This window comes from Heliangelus exortis, chromosome 7, assembly GCF_036169615.1.
Source record: "Heliangelus exortis chromosome 7, bHelExo1.hap1, whole genome shotgun sequence".
Classification (NCBI taxonomy): domain Eukaryota; kingdom Metazoa; phylum Chordata; class Aves; order Apodiformes; family Trochilidae; genus Heliangelus; species Heliangelus exortis.
In genome coordinates this window covers 7,976,117-7,997,781 of record NC_092428.1, presented here as the reverse complement: position 1 = coordinate 7,997,781, position 21,665 = coordinate 7,976,117, and the positions used below count along the sequence as shown (strand labels likewise).

At 35.1% G+C, this 21,665-nt stretch overlaps 1 protein-coding gene across 1 annotated transcript in view; it reads right to left on the bottom strand.

Moving 5' to 3' along the window:
* ADGRA1 (adhesion G protein-coupled receptor A1) overlaps positions 1-21,665 on the bottom strand; it is a 241,772-nt gene that overhangs the window by 146,914 nt on the left and 73,193 nt on the right. Inside the window, exons 3-4 of the mRNA XM_071748609.1 lie at positions 3,931-4,002; positions 290-361 (exon numbers count right to left, since the gene is read on the bottom strand). Coding sequence (XP_071604710.1) covers positions 290-361; positions 3,931-4,002 — 144 coding nt within the window. The remainder of the gene's footprint in view (positions 1-289; positions 362-3,930; positions 4,003-21,665) is intronic.

The following is a 21,665-nucleotide window of genomic DNA, read 5'->3' as shown; positions in this document are numbered from 1 at the left end:
CTACCTGTAATTGTTTGCAAGGCTTACAAACAGAAATGCATTCAAGAAGAAATGCCATGTTCAGCCTATTTTTCATATGAAAATTTTTGCAGTTCTGATACATTTTACAGTTGCAAGTAGAAATATCGTTAAAATATCAGGTCATTGCAATAAAAGGTGCAGAGCAGGCTGGGTTTTTTTAGTACAAAACAATTTTCTTATACTGAAAATTTAGTGCTGGATGTACTCATGTAAGCCATGTGACAGTTTGGATTTCTCCAGTTTAAAACAAAACTGGTATTATACTTACAGTTTGTGAAGATTGTTGAGTCCAACAAACATTTCTGGTGTTAGGCAACCAATTCTGTTATTTGAAAGATCCCTGAAAAAAAAAAATCAACAACCCCCGCCATGATATCTTGGGTCTGTCTTATTCATATACGCATCTACATAATCACATTAGAGAGAACAAACATTGTTAGAGACAAATGAGAAAGAAACCTTCTGTAATATAGCATAACTGAATTAAATAAATTTAACAGCTTTTATACTAAAATTACTGAGCAATATTCCACATTTAAAAATACAATACTGCAACTTATACTAATTACATTAAAATGTGATTTTCTTTATGCAGAAAATAATAAAAAACCCACATTATTACCAATATAAATAATTTTCTTCAAAGTTACTAGAACCTGTTTCTTCTGAAAAAGACTGTTTTGCTGCATGCAATATTCAGCTCAATTTTTTACTGTTTACTAATGTCTCATCTTGTTGAAAGCATACTTTCTCGCAGAAGAAATCCCAGAAACCAGAGGACAATTAACTTTTGAGCTAGTAAGAAGGTCAGTCTTTTTAAGTACTTGGCAAGGTCTTTCAAGAGCAATACTGCAGCTGTTTTAGACAACAAGTAGTGTTACGTATTATGTTCCACTAACTATTGTCTGCAGAAAGGTAAATTTATGCTTTCTGAAAAATTCATACAGGAAGTATAATTTTTGTCTCCTTCCTGTTGATAGGAAAGGGACAAAAATAGTTATGAACAAATATATTTTGATAAAAAATATTAATACTGCCTCTGGTGCATTCTGAACAAGTACATAATTTTTACATATTTGGGTATGAACACTGGCTCACATTTTCCTTCTTATCAACTATGTTGTTGTTTGTTGTTTGTTTTTTTTTTTAAACTGAAGAAACTTAGGATTTTAAGTCATTATACATCCACTAAGATGTTATAATTGATCTTAATTTGTTTTTGTTTTAGAATCAGTCAAAGACTTCTGATTTCTTTGCTATATTGTGTCAGTTCCCTATTTTTCTATTGTTACATGAGCACCCTGAAGTAATCAAACAAGAGAATTAAGCTTGTAATCCAGTTATTGCTTTCATGAAGACATACCAAATCAACTAGAGTGTGAAGGCAATCTATTTAGAATTCACTAATAAGTTTTCTGTCAGACAAAGGATATATTGTTGTACAATTCACTGATGAAACATTACACTAGAGGGAAAATATTTATTAAATGCATGTCAGGAATATTAAGGGGGCAACATCTGAGAAAATACTATGGACAACAATAAAATTATACATATAAGCATTATTCTTTAAGTCCTCCTAGTGAAAGCTATGCAGAAAATCTAAAAATGTGATTTTTAGATGCATACATGTATATCTCTACGTAGCTCTCTGTTAGAAGAGGTCAATATTAAGCACAAAGTCACTTAGATTTCTTGGTTGGGTAATACATTATTTCTCAGTGAAATCTGAATGTTTATGGAAAAATTGCATCACTATGTGGGGAATAATTTGGGTAGCAAAAGTAAATTTCATCTATACCAATCAAAACAATTGCATATTTCTCCAAGTCATGCACACAGTAAAGCATTGTTTTTAAGAAAGTGAAAGGCTGCATACCCTTTTTTCAAGGTTTATTTTAATGAGTGTTATTTTCACACTAAGATACTTGGCAGTGGCTGAAACCTCTGTATTGTAAAACATTTTTTTAAAAAAAAATACTAACAAAAAGAAAAGTCAGCTTGCTGAACATTCCTGCAGAATGCATGTTATATGAGACATACTTCAATTCTTAATGTGCAAATTTACTGTTCTTTTCAGAAGGGGTTTAACTTACTAATGTTGATTTGTAAAATTGATGTTAAAGAAAAAACACTTGTATAACAAAAAAGTGCCATAATTCTAGTCCTTCGTAAATTTTCAGTTTTCATCAGTATTATGTGTACCTTTCCATATAAACCCTTGAAATAATTTGGTTTGTCATTCAAATACAAATACTAACAGTTCTCCAAATCATTCACAGAAAACATTTTGATGTTGACAGCCTGCAGTTTGCCTGTCTGACTTGCCATAGCCAGACCTCTTGCAGGTGCCCCTATTACCTCAGCTTCTGCTTGTTATAGCATATTTTGTATAACATGTCAAATAAGATATGAATGTAAAGTACAGTCTTACAGTAATTACTCTACTCAGCATTCAACAGGATTTTACACTCTTCATTCCTTTTGCTCAACTGCCTGCTACCCAACAGTTGCACAGCGAAGGACTGCAGATTTTCTTGTTCACAAGAGAACTACACCAACTTGTACCAAATTGCAGTCCAGTAATTAATCAATTTCCTGTCTATAGGCTGGTCCTAGTGTTATTTATTTGAGAACGAGGGTTTTCTTGAGATCTAGCATGATAAATCTCAACATTGCCATTCCTAGTTTGCTGGAGTCTTTTCTTCTCACTTTTCCCAATGCTTAGTGACATCTTCTCCCCTGACTTCTCTTTCCTGTCTGACCTAAAGCTCCAGAAGTGCTCTCTTCAGCTGTGCAGCCCACGACTTGAACAGGTTTCCTGGTTTTCCCACAAGAGGTCAGGGTTGTGTTATTAGAGTGTGCGACCAAAGCAACAATTAGCACTCATTGTGATCACTTCATGGTATTGTTGTTACCCCTCTACACTGCGAGAAGAAGAAAGTTTCAATCTAATAGTTTTGCTGCTCTGACTTTATACTCAAATGCACTAAAACTCAGTCATTGGTGTTAGAAAATGCAGCTATCTGTACGATCAGAGATGGAAATATTAGTTTGCACAGTATTCTCCGTACACAGCAATTGGGGAATTTAACCTCAGAGAAAAAAAAAAAAAAAAAAAAAAAAAAGGAAGATTTCTGGCATGTATTGACGGCCTGGTTAGCAAGTGCATGGATATTTGGATCCTGTCGCTTGGAAAATTATCATTGAAAAAGTGTTCATCGCTAGTCCTTTAGGCTGGCTAGAACTAAGGAGAATCTCTAGTCCTTGTTAAATAAAAGCAAAAAGGCCCACTTTTAGGATCTTAGTAACTTAGATTTTTACCCTCTACAAATGTAGTAAAAATCATCCAGGCTTTCAAAAACTACTATGAGAACATTTTCAAAGAGAGGAATGCAAGAATGGTGGACAGGAACTACACTGCATAAGTTCTACTTCCTCAGAAAACCAAGCTAAAAATAAAAAAATATCAAGCAGAATCAATGCAAGAGGTAGGAGAATAGTAGACAAATTCTAAAGAATGACAAAGTTTCCTTTCTAAGAATTTATTTTATAGACCTGGTCTGTCTGTATGACATTTTTATTTCTGATTAATATCAGTGGTGATATATTGTTTGCTAAGCCATTAATTAGGTGTGTTTTTTCATAGATGTATTCATTAGGACACTTATTGGACAGCAAACAGATGATTTTTCAATTGGAAAAAGTAAAGCAGAAGAAAGAGATGGAAAATAAGAAGGGGGAAAAAAAAAGAAGAAAAAGGCATCTAAAAAGCACAATTTGTAATTTCTATTTTGCAGCCAGTGTCCTTATGTGATTATTCCTTGGTGGCAGATTTGAATTGCCCAAGGATAGAAATGTCAATACAAACACAATTTTCAGAGTAATTCAAATGGAATTAATACTTACAGGCGTTTCAATTCTGAAAGTCCATAGAAGGCCCCCGGCTCAATTGTGCTGATCAAATTATTCTTCAGATCTCTAGAGAGACATAATAAGAGGAGTAATTAATCATCACTTACCTACTGTAATAAATGAAATTTAGGAAATGCAATGCAATTGTAACCTTCATTTGCCTTAGCAAAAACCAAGAATTAACTTAAGTAGCAACATCAAAAATACTACATCATTTGCAGTTTATAAAAACATACAAGTAAAATGGTTAAAACATACAAGTAAAATGGTTAAAACATACAAGTAAAATGGTTAAGATTAGATGTTAAAAAAATAATCTGCTTGGTTTTGTTTCTTTTCTATTTAAACTTTTCAAAACAAGTTCACTAGGCATTCTTGCCCCTGGTGAAATGTTTTAATCAATGAGTGAGTAAAATCAGCAAAGCAAAAGCCTTTTAGTTTGCTTTTTCATTGTGTTGTGCATTTTACACTTAATAAATTTCTCATTTCTACCTAAATGCAAAGCTGCTGGCATGTGATACATAAATAGATAGGTTGGGTTTCTGTTTCTTCTAGTTGCAATTTCTCCCACTTGTCAGAGAGGTGCTTCATTTTGCATTTGGCGACAATCCAGACAATTGGTTGTTGCTCAGATAAAGAATATTTCACTGGCATTAGTAATCTCATCTGCTCTTGGAAGAGTACTTGGGGCCATGACATTGCTCTCAGCTCAGTCCTCACAGAGATTTACTACTGAATTGTCTCAAGACTCTTTGGATGTGAACCCTGAAGAAATGCCTTAGGTGCAATTAGATAAGCAGGCTGAGGGGATAAATGCTGTAAATTTTTGTAGAGTCAGTGTTCATCTGACAATTTGCATTCATAGGTAATGACTGGTGTGCAATAATAGCAATGTTGTTTCTCAGACTGGTCACTTCCAGAATACTACCACACATACACTGCTTGACTGTCAAAGTATATATGGATCAACAGCCATGAACCATCTTATTTATGACTTTTGATTTTACTGCAAATAAAAAGAACACTAGGTGAAACCTAGCTGTGATTGCCCTCAACAGGGCAAGACTTCATCTCAAATGTTTAGTTCATAGTAGGATATATTTTAATTTCAAAGTCAAAATAATAAATAAATATTTATGTATTTTTATAAAGCTACAAAATATACTAGTAAATTTTTAAGCCATGCATGTCTGAAAGTTAGTGGCTTAGTTTCTTACTGGTTTTATTTTTCCTGTTTTCTGTTGCATTTTTCACTAATAAACCGTTATCTGTTCATTATACAAATAAACATAATAAAATATGCTAATCTCAGGACAATACTTGACCAGATATCAAACGAACATACTGAAAAAAGTACCAGCTGTTCACAGTTGTCCACTACTAATGGAACTTTAAATGCTGGTGAATGACTGTAACCACATATAAGTACTTTAAGCATATACATTACATGGCACAGGTCATTCCTAGTTGCCAGAATCACAAAGGCAGTCAGTCCCTCACTTATTGCTTAGCTAGTAAGATGCATAAAATCTAAAATTGTTCCCTTTTCCCCGGTACTGTGCAGAACAGAGGGAATTATTCTTGCACTGCCTGGGAAAGGGAGTGGGTCAGAGCCAATGAAATTCCACATAGTCTCAAGAAACCAGGAACCTTTTCTCCCAGAGGCAAGGGAGAAAAAAGTGGCATAGAGGAGTGGAGAAAAAAACCAGCAAACTAAGTGTCTGTCTGTTCATGAGACAGGTAGATGCCAGAAAGGGACAAATTTGGGCAAGGACCTTAATGGTGATTTGAGCAGTCACAAGAGCGCGGCACAGTTTATGGCTAATTTTAGGCACAGGTTTAAACGCCTCTTTTTTTGCCTTCATTTGCTCAAGAAGTTGTGACAATTCCCACAACTCTGAATTTTCTACACCTTAGCATGAATGAAACTGTTCATATAAAACTTCTGCAGTCTTGTCTCCAGAGTCCTATGAACTTGAAAAAAACAAGTCAATATGTTCGATAAAATCTATGAGTGTATTTTCCTTTAATGGTATAGGATTTCTGTGGGGATGCCAAAGCCTCATTTTTTTAACCTTCAAATATTCAATACCGAACAGTTCTGTTCACACCAAACATCAGGGCTTAGATTTCTCTAGACAGCACTATTGACTGTATCATCATGAATGAAATGTAGATCGTTCTCTTTGTACATATGTTAAATATTAAACTACTCAGGTTGAAGAAGGTTGTTTAGCTTGCAGAAGTGAGCCCACACAGAAAAGACTGAAAGGACACTATTCTTGCCACACGAACTTCTGTATTCTTAAAACTTACAAGACAAACAGACAAAACAAAACAAAAATTCCAACCCCATACTACAAATCCTTTGGATCTATGCTGATTTATCTCAGGTTTTACGCCAGGAGACATTTGAAAACCTCTTAGAGACATAGTTCAGAGCAGATGTCCACATTTTAGGCAGGGGACACTATCAGTTTTAATTATTTATTTTTATATCAATTACACCCACTCTGTGTTAACAACTTGTCTGAATGCTCTAGAAGTTATAATTTGGTGTTCATCTCTTACAGTGAACAGCGGTGAGAGGTCACAACAACTATGAGTCTGTAGGAGTGGCAAACTGTTGGCAGGTGAGTTTTAATTCACGTTGACTGCCCTTCAAAATAACTACGTAGACAAAAGGTCTTCCATTTACTGGAATCCTGTGTTCAGGTTCTAGTTTATGGAAATTCTGCTGTTTCCCAAATACTTGTAACTACATATGAAAAAAACCAGCACAATCTGAAAACACCGTATACAGGAAAGAAAAATGAGAGTTAAAATATAGTAGAAGGCAGCCCACTTCAAGGAAAAGTGTCCATCACTTGCACTGTCCCAGACAAGACATCTAGTCTCCTTGTTTTGGAAATTACACTTAAATTAGGTAGGTCATTTTAGTAAGGATGTTCTCAGAAAACTGTAGATGATTATGCTACCCATAATCCTCGCACTTTCTGAGTAATTAGCATTATTCATACTATTTCCATATGCTTCTGGCCTAACAAAATATTTTCTTCCTTGTCATTCTTGAAGACAAAGATGCAATTCAAATAAATAAATATTAATCTCTTAAAATTCTTACTTCTACATTAGGAGAATCTATTTGCTTGCCTCCCACTTAAAATATCGAATTAGCATCTCCCATTCTGTAATTTAGCAAAGACTGTGTAATATTTAAACCTTATAGCAGAGAGTATCAGCTTTCACTGAGCTAAATAAAGAAACCAGAGTAGGTTTGGTTCTATGTTTACATTTTTTCCTCAAGAGCTACTGCTGAGGTTTGGCAAAAGGTTGTGATCCAAGGCATGCTGAAGAGCAATCCACCCTGGGCCACACACACACACTCATGCATACATACCCTGCAAGAGATTCTATCTTCAACCAAAAGAGAAGAGGGGAAGAATGCCAGTATCACAATATTGAATGACCACAGCATCACCCAGTTACATTCCAAAAAGAAAGCATTTTCTAACTAACAGTTATGGTTTTGCATCATTTATGGTGCAGCATTCTAACTTTAAAGCATCTATTCTGAATCTGAATGACGTGTCATTAGTGGTGTGGTGAATAGATCTAGTGGCATAACCTGAAAATAAATCAAAACCAAGTGCCTTGTACAGATAAATGGAAGAGACATGAAGTTAGCTGTAGTCATAACAAATGTAGCACTTATACCAAGGCTGTGCAGCTTCCCAAAAATAAAATACTACAATATTTATTGAAATACACTTCTTCTAATTTTATTGCAACTGCTAGATACACTTGCTTGCATCTTAAATAGCCTGGAAGAGGTAAAAGAAAAAAACAGAAAGGGCAGTGTTATCACTAAAAACCAATCTTAAATGGTTACAATAAGCTAACAGAGGAGAGTTTCCATTTTGCTTACAAGTCTAAACTTATATAAATTCCATTCAATAAGCATTAAGCTCTGTCATTCTACATGTATGTAGATAATCTGTATGTAGGACAGCGTGTGAATGTTTGAATCTATATGCAAATAATAGTCCTAGAGGTAAAAAGATTTGCAGATTTTTTTACTAAGTATGACAAGCTGTTGGGAGTTTATCATTACACACATTATCTTTGAACTGACTTTTACTTACTGAAGACATTTAAGAGGAGTTACCTCTACAAATGAGGGGGGACTTAAGGAGGGGAAATCTGTGTTTGAAATCTTCACTTCCTGACGGCTTAGCTGAGAGGTAAATGAAACAAGACAAAGAGGCTACTAATAGGACTTTAAGAGAACATTTAATCGCTACTCCAGGCCTTTCAGCTATTAGACCTCTTCCTTGGCCAAATCCCTGATTTTCTAAATGTGTTCTTGAGATTCTTGATGCTTTGAGCTCACAGTATGCACTTACACAGTATAACGTAGCAGAAAAAAAATTGCTAAAATATACACAGTCCATTAACAAAAGAATTTATCTTAAACTACCTTCTGACATTTCAGACATTTTGTACCAAAATCAATGTCCTCAAACACTGCAGATTCTTTCCCCAACTTACAATATATGTACTGTAGATATTTTTAATACGTATTCATAACAAGAAAGTTCAACTAATTCCAGTACTGTGTTCAAATTCCTGACATTGATACATCTTTCGTAAAGAATTATAGGTTGTACCAAGGGGACGTCTGTGTTTAGAAAGCTGTCATTATAGTGCTGCAAACTTTCCAAAAAAGCTCTGAGAAGAGCAATCAGTTGTTGAGCAGATGCCAAATACCAGTGAAATATAACTGACTTTCCACATTTTGTCTATCAATATGAAACAAAAACAAAAGAAAAAAAAAAGTCACGTCTTCCATTGTGTCAAGCAAAATATTCCAGCTAAACTAAATGCCACCTTTGTACAAGAAATCAACACAGATTTGGGACCCTTGAAGAAGATTCACTTTTAAAATACCATTCTGATCTTGGTGGTAGGAAAGACACATAGCCAATTATGAAAGACAATATGTAGCATGTATCCTACATACAGTCACAATGGCAACTGTCAGGGTTAGCAATCCTGGATACAGTAGGTATATTGGTAATATACCTAGGTGATACTGGTAAAACCTGTTTGAAGACAATCCAATTGCACCCATCTGTACAGTACTTATCAGAAGCCAGTGACTCATCATTATATTCTGATATCTTGGATATTATAAAAAATTATTTTCATGTCCATTGTTATTGAATGCATTGCCATGCACACACTGCAGACCAACAAATAGGCAGGTTAAACAAGATCCATTATCTGATGTCACCGTCAATAACTAAAGCGGCCGCATGAAACCCCAAAACACGTGTGATGGGTTTTTTGAGTGGACATTTCATCTGCTTTCCAGGATCAGAAAGGTTATGGTTGCATTTCAGTTAAATTTCAAGATGTCAGAATAATTCTTTTTTTAGATTAGTCCCACAAGATAATACACCTACAGAAACAGACAAAAAGGGACAATAACTGTGCAATAATTGCCTGCCTTTGAAGACACAGAGGCTACAGATCTTTTGTTTGTTTAGAATTTTGGTGCATGTTGATTATGCATTCCTTTAGTTTTCATTTTTAATCCAAGTTATCACTGATTGGATTACCTAAAACAATAGACCCTAAGGACTACACAAAAAAAAAAAAAAAAAAAAAAAAAAAAAAAGTGCTGTCAGCTCAGGGTACATACGAATGATCAGAAGTTTAAAACCAGTCACTTGACAGCTATAATGACACATAGAACGACAAAAAAGGTCATCATATTTTTGTTTTTACTATAAGGATGATGACTCATTCACATCAAATGTGCTGTGGTAATTTGGAAGTTATTCATTATTTATGAACATGCCTAAAAATGTAAAACAAAGTGCCAATAATGGCAGTTGAAACAAAACAGATAGGAATTTATGGCAGTTTGCTTGCTCAAAGTATCCCACAGGATGTTTCAATGTATTTCATTTTAATGGTTGTAATCATAGAGGGAGAATGTAAAGTTCAGAGTATTTTAATCGAAAGAGCAGTATGACAGATAAGGACAAGAGAGTAAAAGGTTTGGTAAAGCAATATAAACTTTAATTGCAAATTTTCTCTTGATGTATTTTTCTACGTGCATATGTAAAAAACAACATTTTAAAACCATTAACTTATCCAGTATAAACTCTAGTTTCTGTCTAGATTTATCATTACCCAGTAAGAATCTGGGCTGAGGATGCAAAAACATTTGTTAGCTGTCTTTAGTTTTGTATTTCGCTGTTGTTAGCTCAAAATGAAATGCATTTTCTATTAAAGTCACCTGCACTTTCTGTATTTTCTTCCTTTAGCCTGTTTTCAAGAAGAAAAAATTCCACAAAATATTCAAATTCCAAACAAACAACTGATCCTACTTATGTTTTCTCTTCCTGAAAAATGCCACAAAACCAGAGATATTTGGCAGGATCACACTAGGTCTGAGAGTTACTGGCTTTGCAGGCACAAAAGCACATGTTAGGCTGTTGTAACCTGGGGTATTGGGAGGGGGTGGATGTGCTGCCCAGCAGAAAGAGGCCACGGATCTGTCCATTTCATGCAGCCAAAACAAGACCCAAAGGTCAGAAGCAATCAATGCCAATGGAAGCACATAAAGTGGATTTTCATGTTCACACTCTGCAGACAGCTCTGGAGTGCCAGCAGAAAATACCACTATGCATGTTGGCAATCACACCAGAGAGTAGGGCGACAGCTTTGACATTGGGTTGATGACAGTAGCAGATCTTGGATCTGTGCGTAACTATGTAGAGATGTTAAAAGCAGAGCAACCTTTGGCGGCTGTAGAGAACCACTGGCCTTCTTAATTTCTACACCCATTGGTACTTCTCTGTGTGTTCATGCCTAGAAATCAGCTCAGCATGGGTTTCTTGACATGTGCTATACTCCTTTTGAAAAAAACCTAACCATTAGGGAAAAAGAATTTTTACCTTTTTAAATTTTTAAACGTTTTTTTCACGGAGTCCACAAAGCAAATAAAATCTAAAATAGACAATTAGAAAGTGAATAAGAAATACTTTTACTGAGAAATGTTTAAACTCTAGTGTAGGAATTGTTATTCCACATTCGGAGACTGTACTTATTTACCTGTTACAGATTTTTCAGCAATGTGTATTCAACATCCTACAATCAAATTTCAAGCTCTGGAATCACAGTTTAACAGCATGATTACAGTTTTAAAACTGAACTATGGAAAATTTATCCAATATTTTCAGAATTGCATCTGGTCTCATTTTCCACAGTAAAATAGGGAGATTTCCATTTTTAAGCTAAATGACGAGATGCATCAGGGTAGTGAAACTATATTTTATTAGCCATGAGCACCATAAAATATACAAACTACTTTATCATGGAGTTTTGGGTACTCTTTTTTTTTTAAAGGAAATGTTTGATTCTTTTTCTGCTACTAAGCCAATATTGACTTGGAAGAATACAAACGATTCTATATTGAATTTCAATTGTAACTTTAAAGAAATATTTTTCTTCCCTGGCTTAAACATCCAAAGAAAAGAATTCCACCTCTGTGATGTATAAGAAGATAAGCATCTGCAGATTGCCCACAGATTACCTTAGAGTGGCTTTGAACAAAAAAATGAGAGAGTTTACTACTCAGTGTAAATCAATAAAATAATAATCATCTTTCCTATAATGTTTATTTTATTGTAGTATTATTGCTTAGACATAAGTAGAACACTTCTAAAAATAAGGTTATTCAATTATAAAATGGCATGAAGGGACTCCAGCTTTCTGCCTAATTATTTTATATGTAATCTCATTAAAAAGGACTCTTAATTAGCAGTATCACAAAGAACATAGCCAATGATTATATGCTGAATCCTGATCAGCCTGTCCAGGATTATTTAGCTCACAGTGGTAGATGGAAAGGGAAACACCACAATAACCTCCAGCGACCTCCAGGAACACGGACACCCAAAGCCTTTCTTCCTGTTTACCTGGAATATGGCAACGCTCAGATGCATCCAGCATCACCTAGAGGAAGAATTCTTTCCCAGATAATGAGGGGGAAAAAAAATCAAAACCAGAGACCAGTTGAACATTCAGTTCAGCTAGTGCTAGAGGGAACACTGATCATATAGAAATCCTGTCAATTGAAACGGTCAGTAAGAGGTGCTTAAGGATACCAGGGTAGAATTGGCTGCAAGCAGTTTAGCTTAGAGGAATTAAATCCTGGTGAAAGACAGGTCTGGGAAACCTTTTTAGAAGCCTCAGTTCTATCTAATCCAGAGTTGCGGTAATAACCTAGACAAATTTAAGTAAATTAAAAAACAACCATCTATTGTCAATAAGAAGGCATGCAGAATTGTCTTCTGCAGAAATCAGGGTTGAGTGTGCTCTTAAATGAGTCTGAAGAACTTCTCTGAATATTTTCACTGCACAGCTTTTACATTTGCACTTTTAAAAATACCTTTTGCTAAAACGTCATATGAAATATTGATGAATGATATAGCAGACAAAAAGGTTGAAAAGTAAGGAAACTAGAGGATCTATATGAATAAAAAATTTCTACACATTCTTTAAGCTCACTGCCATATACTTAATATACTATGCTATACAACACACATATTGTGAGATTTTTCAGGTAAAAATTATTTTAAACAAACTGAAAAAATGATATTTCTTCTACCTCAGAAGTGGCAGACTGATGTTACTTGCAAGACAAAACCTCTTCTATTAAAAATAAGAAGTTGGCACATATTTAAAACTTGTCCCTGGTGGGAACACTTGAAATGTTCTTTTTCAATTATTTCCATGCTTTGTTGTTTCTTTCCTAGTGTTTCAACAAAATTGCAGTTCTTAAAAATAAATTCTATTTTGTTTATATAAATATAAAGTTATTCAGCTCCAGAATATGCAAAGATTATTAAAAAAAAACCAAAACACAAACAAAAATCAACACAGCCATACTGACACACAATTCTAGTTTGGGTCACAGGAACACCCACAGGTCTTCAAGCCCTGAAAGAATACCAAAAAGTGCAGGAAACAGGAAAGGAAACACAAAAAAAGGATGCAGGGAATGAAGAAGCATATTATTGTTGGCGATAATTATTGCTAAGTGCTGTTAGCATATTTTGTTTAGTTAAATATCACTTCCTTTTCTATCCTTCACATCATGTAGAGCAATAAAACTTCTTTTCCCAGCTCATTTTTTTCACACCTTCCTTCATGGTATTTCTTACCCTTCTTCATGCTGATTTTTCCTCGGTCCCTCAGAAATGGTGCTATGCTTCCACAGTTCTATGTAAGGCCAGGGACCCAGTTATTCTCTCCCACAACTAATTAAGTTTATTTGCCAAAACCTCATTCAGGCATAAAGGGGCAGAAAAGACCACCAGGTGCCTTGGGGTGCAACAACCCAATCTTTCTGCTTCCTCCGTAGCCAGCTGTGCCATCCTGGTTTCCTAATGGGTTATTTTCTTTTCAGTTAGTTGTGAATTACAGACTGTATTTCTCAGTGAAGTGCACATACTATACTAGCAATAAAAGCATTCAGACAGGGGATTAATCAGCAATGGATATCTCACTTTAAAGCTCAGTATCATGCTCATATATGATGAATTCTAATACAACCATTTCCCTGACAAAAAAACCCCCCAAACTGTCAATAGCTTCTAGTGTTGCTAGAACTAGAAGTATTAAGGAAGAAACTTTGTTGGCATCAAAGGTGCTTTATGGTGGCTATTTTAACACATGTATTTATAATTTATAAATCTGCACCTGATACACCTCAAAGGATGACAGCATCTGACATAAATCATGTATTATCTTAATACATCACTATATGAAACATTAGATGAGTATATCACACAGCTGACAAGGCTAACTGCATATCAGACTAACTGAACTATTTGTGGTTCAAATGAGAAACAGGAGCTTAGATGCTCATAAATTCAATTAAGTGACTTCCTGAAATATAGCTAAACTTTGTTACATAAATTGAAAAAAAATTAGAAAAATATTGTCCGTGATTTAAACAACTCTATAAACTAAGTTTACGAGTTAATTTTATATTACTTTGATTTATAACTACTAATATCGGCTTTTTGTATAGAACACCTTATGTAATTTTTCTAATGTGCATTGCTCTGATAAATCTATTAATGACTGTACTATACCAAAAATAATCTTATTCTCTAATCAACCAGTGCTTGCAAGCATCCAGGAAAAACTCCTAAGGAACACTGTGAAGTGTTTTTACACACCTGCATTTTAATAGGTGTATGAAACCAATCCCATGTAATAATAACTTGTAAATCTAATAAATATATAAAATCTGGTAGAATATTTAGACCATTATAGGTTAGGAATACAGCTACAATTAACCCTGAGGAACTGGTATTGTGTTTAATTGTACAGGTGCTTTGCACTGACTAACAACACAGGAAAGATTATTTCAATCTAACTTGACAACACAACTAATCTGAAAATTATGACTTTCCATTCCTGCCTACGTTCATCTGATACAACTTTCATTCTGCTGCTAAACAAATTATTCGCTTTTAATTAATGAGTTTTCCCATATTTATTTCCCTTTGCTAAAATTGCTATCCACTGAATTTCAAGCAGAAATTCCTGTCTTTTGTCATGTTCTGCACACCTTGAATTCATGAAAAAACTGCAGTCAATTTCAAGCTATTTTTCCATTAAAATACATCCCTGGGATTAAATTTAATAAAATATGTCTTCTATTCACTCCTCATAATTTGAAACATTTATCTTTTACACCTGAAAAGATGCAGACAGTATGTTTTGCCCTTTATAAAAAAGGTACAAATCCAGTACCTATTAATAAAGCAAAGGTTCTTAATATTTTAATTTAGTAAGAGGAATTATTGCATTGCAGGTTATGACCACCACTTGCAAAACATCATTCTTACTAAACAAATCTAATCTCCTCTATACTTTTCTTATGGACTGAGTAGTTAGTATTATAATTAATGTAATATAAATGACTATATAAAGGCAAAAATGTCTTGATTACATAAGAGACATAAGGAACACAAAGATGACCATTACACTAAAATAAGCCATTGAGAACTCTACGAAGCATTTCAGTGACATACCACAACCAGTTATAGTAATTAAGTTCTGATCAAGTCAAATTAGACCTTGTATTCCAAATGGCTTCTGCATCGCTTCATGAAGGAAACTTTCATAGATGAGATTTTACTAGTCCTTCATAAATTAGGTTTTATATTGCTGTATATCAATAGGGATTACACTTTACTTCTTTTCAAGTCCCAAACGATATAACCATGAGAACAAAATCAATCTATGGAATATTTAGAAATTACTATAACATTTATTATTTTATGCTGACTTAATAACAAAATTTTGTTATTTTGTGTGAATAAATATTTACACCTTAGTATGTGCCTGCATCGCAGTACATAAGCCTCTCAACCAGTCTTCTGTAAAGCATCTCTTCTCAACATCTCCCTCACTTGTAAAGAAATCACAACCTGACCCTGGACCCTGCCGTCTCTCTCTCTCTCTTATTCAAAACCACCAAAATATTTCTTCTTTTAAGAGAGATTAATTAATGGGGAAACAATGCTGTTTCAAACCAGCATTTCCTTTCTACATTGCTTTTTTTTTTCCAAGCGATTTCAAACTTAGCTGAAACCCAATTCATGCTAATTTCAATTCTAGGTAATAGTGAATTAAAATTCACTGTGACTATTTGTGAACTAGCAGAATCTGAACTTTTTACTAAAAGATCACTCCCTAACAGATGGCTTACTGGGGAGCAGGTCACTCCCTGACTTATCTAAGGTCAGTATCGAATTTGGAATTCATCCTTTTCCTGAGAACTCTGAAAATGACTTGGCTCAACAGATCAGCAAGAGCTCAATAAATAATGCATATTTAGTTCTTTGGAAATTCTTCTGTTGTAGTTTATTTCATTTAGCCAATACTGAGACATTAAAAATCTGTTACATTTATACAAGCAGCCTCAGTAGAGAATGCTGGGACACAGCTAGTCAAATCATGTATTCACAAACAGGAGTAGAAGTATTTCTGAAATTAAAAGCAGGACTAGGTAATCTTTTCTTCAAATCGATTGACCTGAATGGCAGAAATAACACTTGAAAATACTTGAAGCATATCAAACTCAAAAATAACTTAATGCCTAGCAGACCCACAATTATATATATTGTCCATGCGAGGCATGATGGGAAGTGTTGGCCCAGGTCCAAAAAAGCACTTAGGCAGCTGAAATGGAAACTTAAGTGGAATATAGGTACTAAGTCCCAGGGTGCAATTCACAGCCCCCTCTTAACCTCCTTGAATGGCTGCAGGTACCTTAGCCTTCACTTTTCACATTCCTGAAGGGCAGAAATGGGGCTGGGCACATCAAACACCTCAGAACTGGTCTGGTAACAAAGCTCTTCTGGAACCTGCAGGCAGACCCACCCACACTGCAGCTCCCTGCAGGGCCAAGGAGGCTAAGGAGATGCACTCAGCAAAGCCACAAAACCAAAGCACAGCCCAGCATCCCAGAGAACAGCGCAGGGGTGAGGAAGTGTTGCCATCCATCTTTTCTATGACAACCTAGTGCTTAGAGCTGGGGAAATGGAAGACACTCTTTCAATACCCTCCTCATCCAGAAGGGATGTATAAATAAGACTGAAAAACAAGAGCTGGAGAAGCAGTCAGCAGGCTCTGTTCCCTAAAATAGTATTTCTGTATTTTATCAAATTAATGTTTATATCAAAACCCATTTTCTCCTTCTTGATGAAATACCCTTGGCACTTGAACACTTCTGGTTTTTGCTTTCTGGCCCCATAAATCCTAAATGCCTGACTGAGTATTGGCACAGATCCACTTCAGCCAGACCTACATCCCACTTGAGGCCTTTGCCACAGAGGTAGCGAATGTGAAACGTTCTCAGCCTGAAGAGGCTGAACCTGAGCCCTTGTCTTCTCAAGCAGACACCAGTCAGTAGGCTAGTACAGGAAGAACAGTGGCATAATTACTTTCTTTTATGACGAGGTTTCAAAAGAAAGCATGGAGTCAGTTATGCCTATAAAGAGGAATGGCTTTAAAAGAAATACTAGGTTGCAAATCCCAGTCCCACAAAGCCTTTTAATTTAGGGATGCAAAGGAAAAAAATCATGTCAGGCTTCAGCATTTCTGTGCTTGGTTAGTTAGCATAACAGCTGGTCTGGATCCTCTTCTTAAACACCTAAATCTCCCCATTTGCTGTATAAAGAGCTTAGGCCTCCAAAGAATAGATGAGAACTACATTTTGAAAGCTAAATATCTGTGCTACATGACAGTGCTAAGAACCACTAAGTCTACTGTATCTTGTTGCTGATGGGAACCTTAGTGACTTACTTACCTAGCGTACTGCTAAATTTTCTGTTTCTGGCCTGTATGTATTATTTACTACCCTTTTGGCTAGGGCTTATTTTGTTTTCAGCTGTTTTCATATGGCTTCAAAATAGGCCAAGACTAGAATGAATTTTCTCTTCAATCCAGGAAGGAAAAACCAAACAAGACAGTAGCAGCAAACCAGAGCAGAGAGCATAATTAATGTGACACGTGCTCTCTTCCAACATAGAGAGCTAACGAACATGTTTGGGATTGCAACTCAAGCCTGTAAGAAGCAAAGGCACAGTACAACACCCCTAAGAAACACTTCTGGCAGTACTCTGAAAACCAATCCTTCTTTTTGCTTTCAAAAAGACACAGATCATAGTGTGATTTTGCATTTCCTCTTCTAGACTTTTTTTTTTTTTTCCTAGAATTTTAAAAGGGGTTAATTCTGGAGAGCAGTGTTTTCCTGTGAAACAACAGACACTGTGCACATACTCCACTCTTATCCCTTCTCCTCTGCTGATAAGTGGTGGGAAAGGGCAACTCAGAAAAAATGTCATCCCATATCTGTCTCCCACTCAGTGCACACTAAAGCAGTTCTCCAAAATCTCATCAGGGTTCAGCTCATTAAATTCAGCTGGAGGATGAGAACTGAGCTGCACCACTAAATGTGCACAGTTTCTGTTTACCAGCAAGAACACTGCATGTAGTGATGCTTACAACATACCCCCTAATACGGAAGCACTCTTGTTGGCAGCTTTGACAATTTATCTATTCATATCAAAAAGAAACAGAGGCTGCTTTAAAACTGTTGCTCCTTGTCCTAATGGGAAAAGATGACTATTAAAAAATATCACAGTGAAATCTCTGTTGCCATCAAAATGTCGTAGATTCAACAGACAAGCAACCTAGTGTTAATGATTTAGTAAAACATTTTTCACACAGATTACATGCTCATCCGTCAATATATATAATACTTTTTGCACAAAGAAAATAAAGATAAGTTCCCTTTTAAAATGCCAATTACAAAGAACTGTGTGCAAATCAAATACAGTGCTTTTACCTGAATCATGCTTTTACCTGAAGAAATCAATTAAAAGCACAAAGAAGAAAAAATTGTCACCCTTGTTTTGAAGTAGACTCATTAATGGGAGAACTGTCCTAGAAAGAGAACAGTATTGTAAAATTTGTTCAGCAGCCTCTTGATTTGAATAGAGCTTCTCTCTTTCTTTAACATGCACATGAATAGGGGATAGAAGCTAAGAGACTGATCATGACGTCATGAATGTAAGGAGACCACTGCATACCCGAGAAATAGTATATGAAATAAAATAAATATTACACATTTTCTCAACCACTCTAAATTTAAGAAACATGAAACTCATACAATTACCAAAATAGTAAAAAACAACTTGTCCAACTTTGATTCTGAAACTGTCAGTATAATAAAAAAAACCACAGTCATATCTCTATGAGTGAACATACAGTACCACAAAATGAGGACCATATCTCTTTCTCTATTTGGAAGCCCCAAAATCAAATTCCCCTCTCCCCATTTTCTAAAAATCTGTTTTTAGAGAAGTATGATTATAAATGTGTGTTAATAATTTAAGAACCTCAAATGCAAACTTCGTAATATTTTAACATTATATTGACACTATCCTTCATTATAACTGAAATTTGCAATATACCATAACATTTTCAAGAAACTAAAATGTAAATCTTTTATCAAAACATGCACAATCAACAAGTGGAAGTGATAGTGAAAATATTCTCATGCAGGTTTCAAAAATACTTTGCAGATAAGACAGTCAAAATCCATGAACCCCATTATCATCAGATAAATTTATCAGTTTTAGTTGCAACTATGTATGTAATTTTTCCATAATTGACAATGACAACACACTTGTTTGTTATATATGAAATATAAGATTAATGGAGTATTTAACTACTCATTTTATTGCTATTAAGTCCTCGGTTGGTAATTGCTGCTATTAAATTGTGACTGTTGAAAAAACTGACAGTTAGGTGAGATTGTTTTGTTTTGTTCTAAATGAAGTCTCCTCCCAGGTAGAGTAGAGACAAACATAGATAGTCATTCTAATTTTGAAACTATGTAACATACATCTGACATTAAAAAAACCCAACATTACATAGGTGGTTTAAATTTAAAATCATTCCCTGACATACTACCGAAAAGTATAGAGAGCAATAGAATTAGATAAAAATTATTTCCATACACCAGTAGATTCTGAGGGAATATGAACTGAACTGTGCATGTGCTTCAGTAGAGGATTTAAAATGTCTCATGGCAAGACATTAGTAATACCACATTTCTATTTCTAATTTACTTCTGCCTTCTTTAATTTGATTGTATCTTCAATGTGGGAGTTTTTCAAGAAGTATAATACTGCAATTCATCTAGAAACTGCTGCCAATGTTTGGAGTAAGTTGTTAGGCTTGATTTACTGAAGTGTTGGAGCAGTACTAGTCTTGTACAAGCTATCCACCTAAAATCACAGGGCTAGACACTACTAAGCACTGCTACATTCTACAATGCTGATAAATCTGACCACTTCCATATTTAATAAAATACAGAGGCTGATATCTAGAATAATTTCAGCACTTGAATCAATAATACTTGAACCACAACTATTGTTATACTTTTGTATATCTTTGGCTCAACAACTTGTTTCCAGGAATAACAAGGAAATATTTTCTATTTATCTTACAAAAGCCTCTAAATGGTCCCATTCAGGGCTGAAGCTCTTTTGTGCTGTGTAAACACATTTTTCCCCATTCTGGATATATATAGAATGACTGAACAGAAGCTCCCCCATATACAGTCATTTGCAGGATCAGCCACAGATGTTATGGTCCTTGCCTTATGGAGATCAGAATAAAATTCATAGGAGCTTTGTCAGTGACCTCTGAGAGGCCAGAGTGAAGTAAAAGAAATTATTGTCTGACAGCTGTTTTAAATGCAACAGAAATACAAAGTAGAAGTTGAAATGAAACTTAAATTATACAAATTAAAATGGCTGGTACTGTGGTGGTGTTCATTTGAAGCTAATTCTATAAACTCTGAGCATTTGGTTGGGCACAGACTCCTCCCAATACTGATTCTACTGCTCTCTCCCAACCAATCTCTTCTGACCTAGCTAATATATTTATAATACCAGAATTTAAGGATCTGCACAGGATTTATAGGCTACCACAGCATGAACTCTTTCCAGTAAAGTCTTAATTACTTTCAGAAAAGCAGGGAATACGACGACCATGTTTACTGTCACAACCTACTTTCATTTGAACCAATCAAATATGGTGTAAATGATTCATTAGTAACACAAAATATTCATAAAAGCTGTACAAGACAGTAATTACTGAAGTATAAGAAATTTCCAGCTGTCCCAGTAGTAGAAAAAGCCTGTCTCGTTTCTGAAAGAAAAAAGAAAGAACACAAAAAACCACAAACAAAAAAACCCAAACAACAACAACAGCAACAACAAAAAACCCAAAAAACCCACAGACAACCAAAAGCCCACTAAAACCCCAAACCTGGCATAGACCAACATTTCTGGCATTTATAAATGTCTGCAGTGTCACCCAGAAAACAGATAACTACTGTTCAGTGTATTAAGATCGTTGCTCCAGCTGGTCCTTTTTTCTAAACTTTAAAAACCATTTCCAAAAATACAAAGCATTTTTAATGGATTTCAATGGCCTCTTTCTTCTTTTATATAAAATCACTCAGAAGAACGATGTTTTCTTAAAAACAATCTGCTATCCAGGTCCACCCTCTCAGGCATGTCCCTTGGAGCCATTCCCAAACTATTCCCAAAGTATTAGTGTTTCAGCAACTGGAATGACAACTTCTTTTTAATTGTCTGAGATCCTGCAGGCTTCTATCTGAGAACAAAGCGTGCACATAAAACACATTCTATGGCCATGATTCAAGTCCTTTTGAAAAGAAATGATATATTGAAACAATGCTATATTATATAAAGCAGTCTATCAGACATTGGATGCTCAACATTACACCAAATCGTATCCAAATTCATTTCCCACCCATGCAATTGGACATATGAGAAGCGCAACAAAAATAAAGCAACTTTTCCATTATGTGGGACCTAAAGCATTTGGTTGAAGTTTGAAGGGACTTCATCATGTAGAAGAAAAGTCTTTTTAGCAATGGAAAAACAAAATAATGAACCCAACACAAAAGTTTATTTGATGGTTAGTAGTGATACATTTTAATATAACAAGAACATGGGAGCAGCTAATGAAGTTCAAAAGCAATATATTTAAAGCTGACAGAAGGAAGTTCTCTATCACAGTATGCA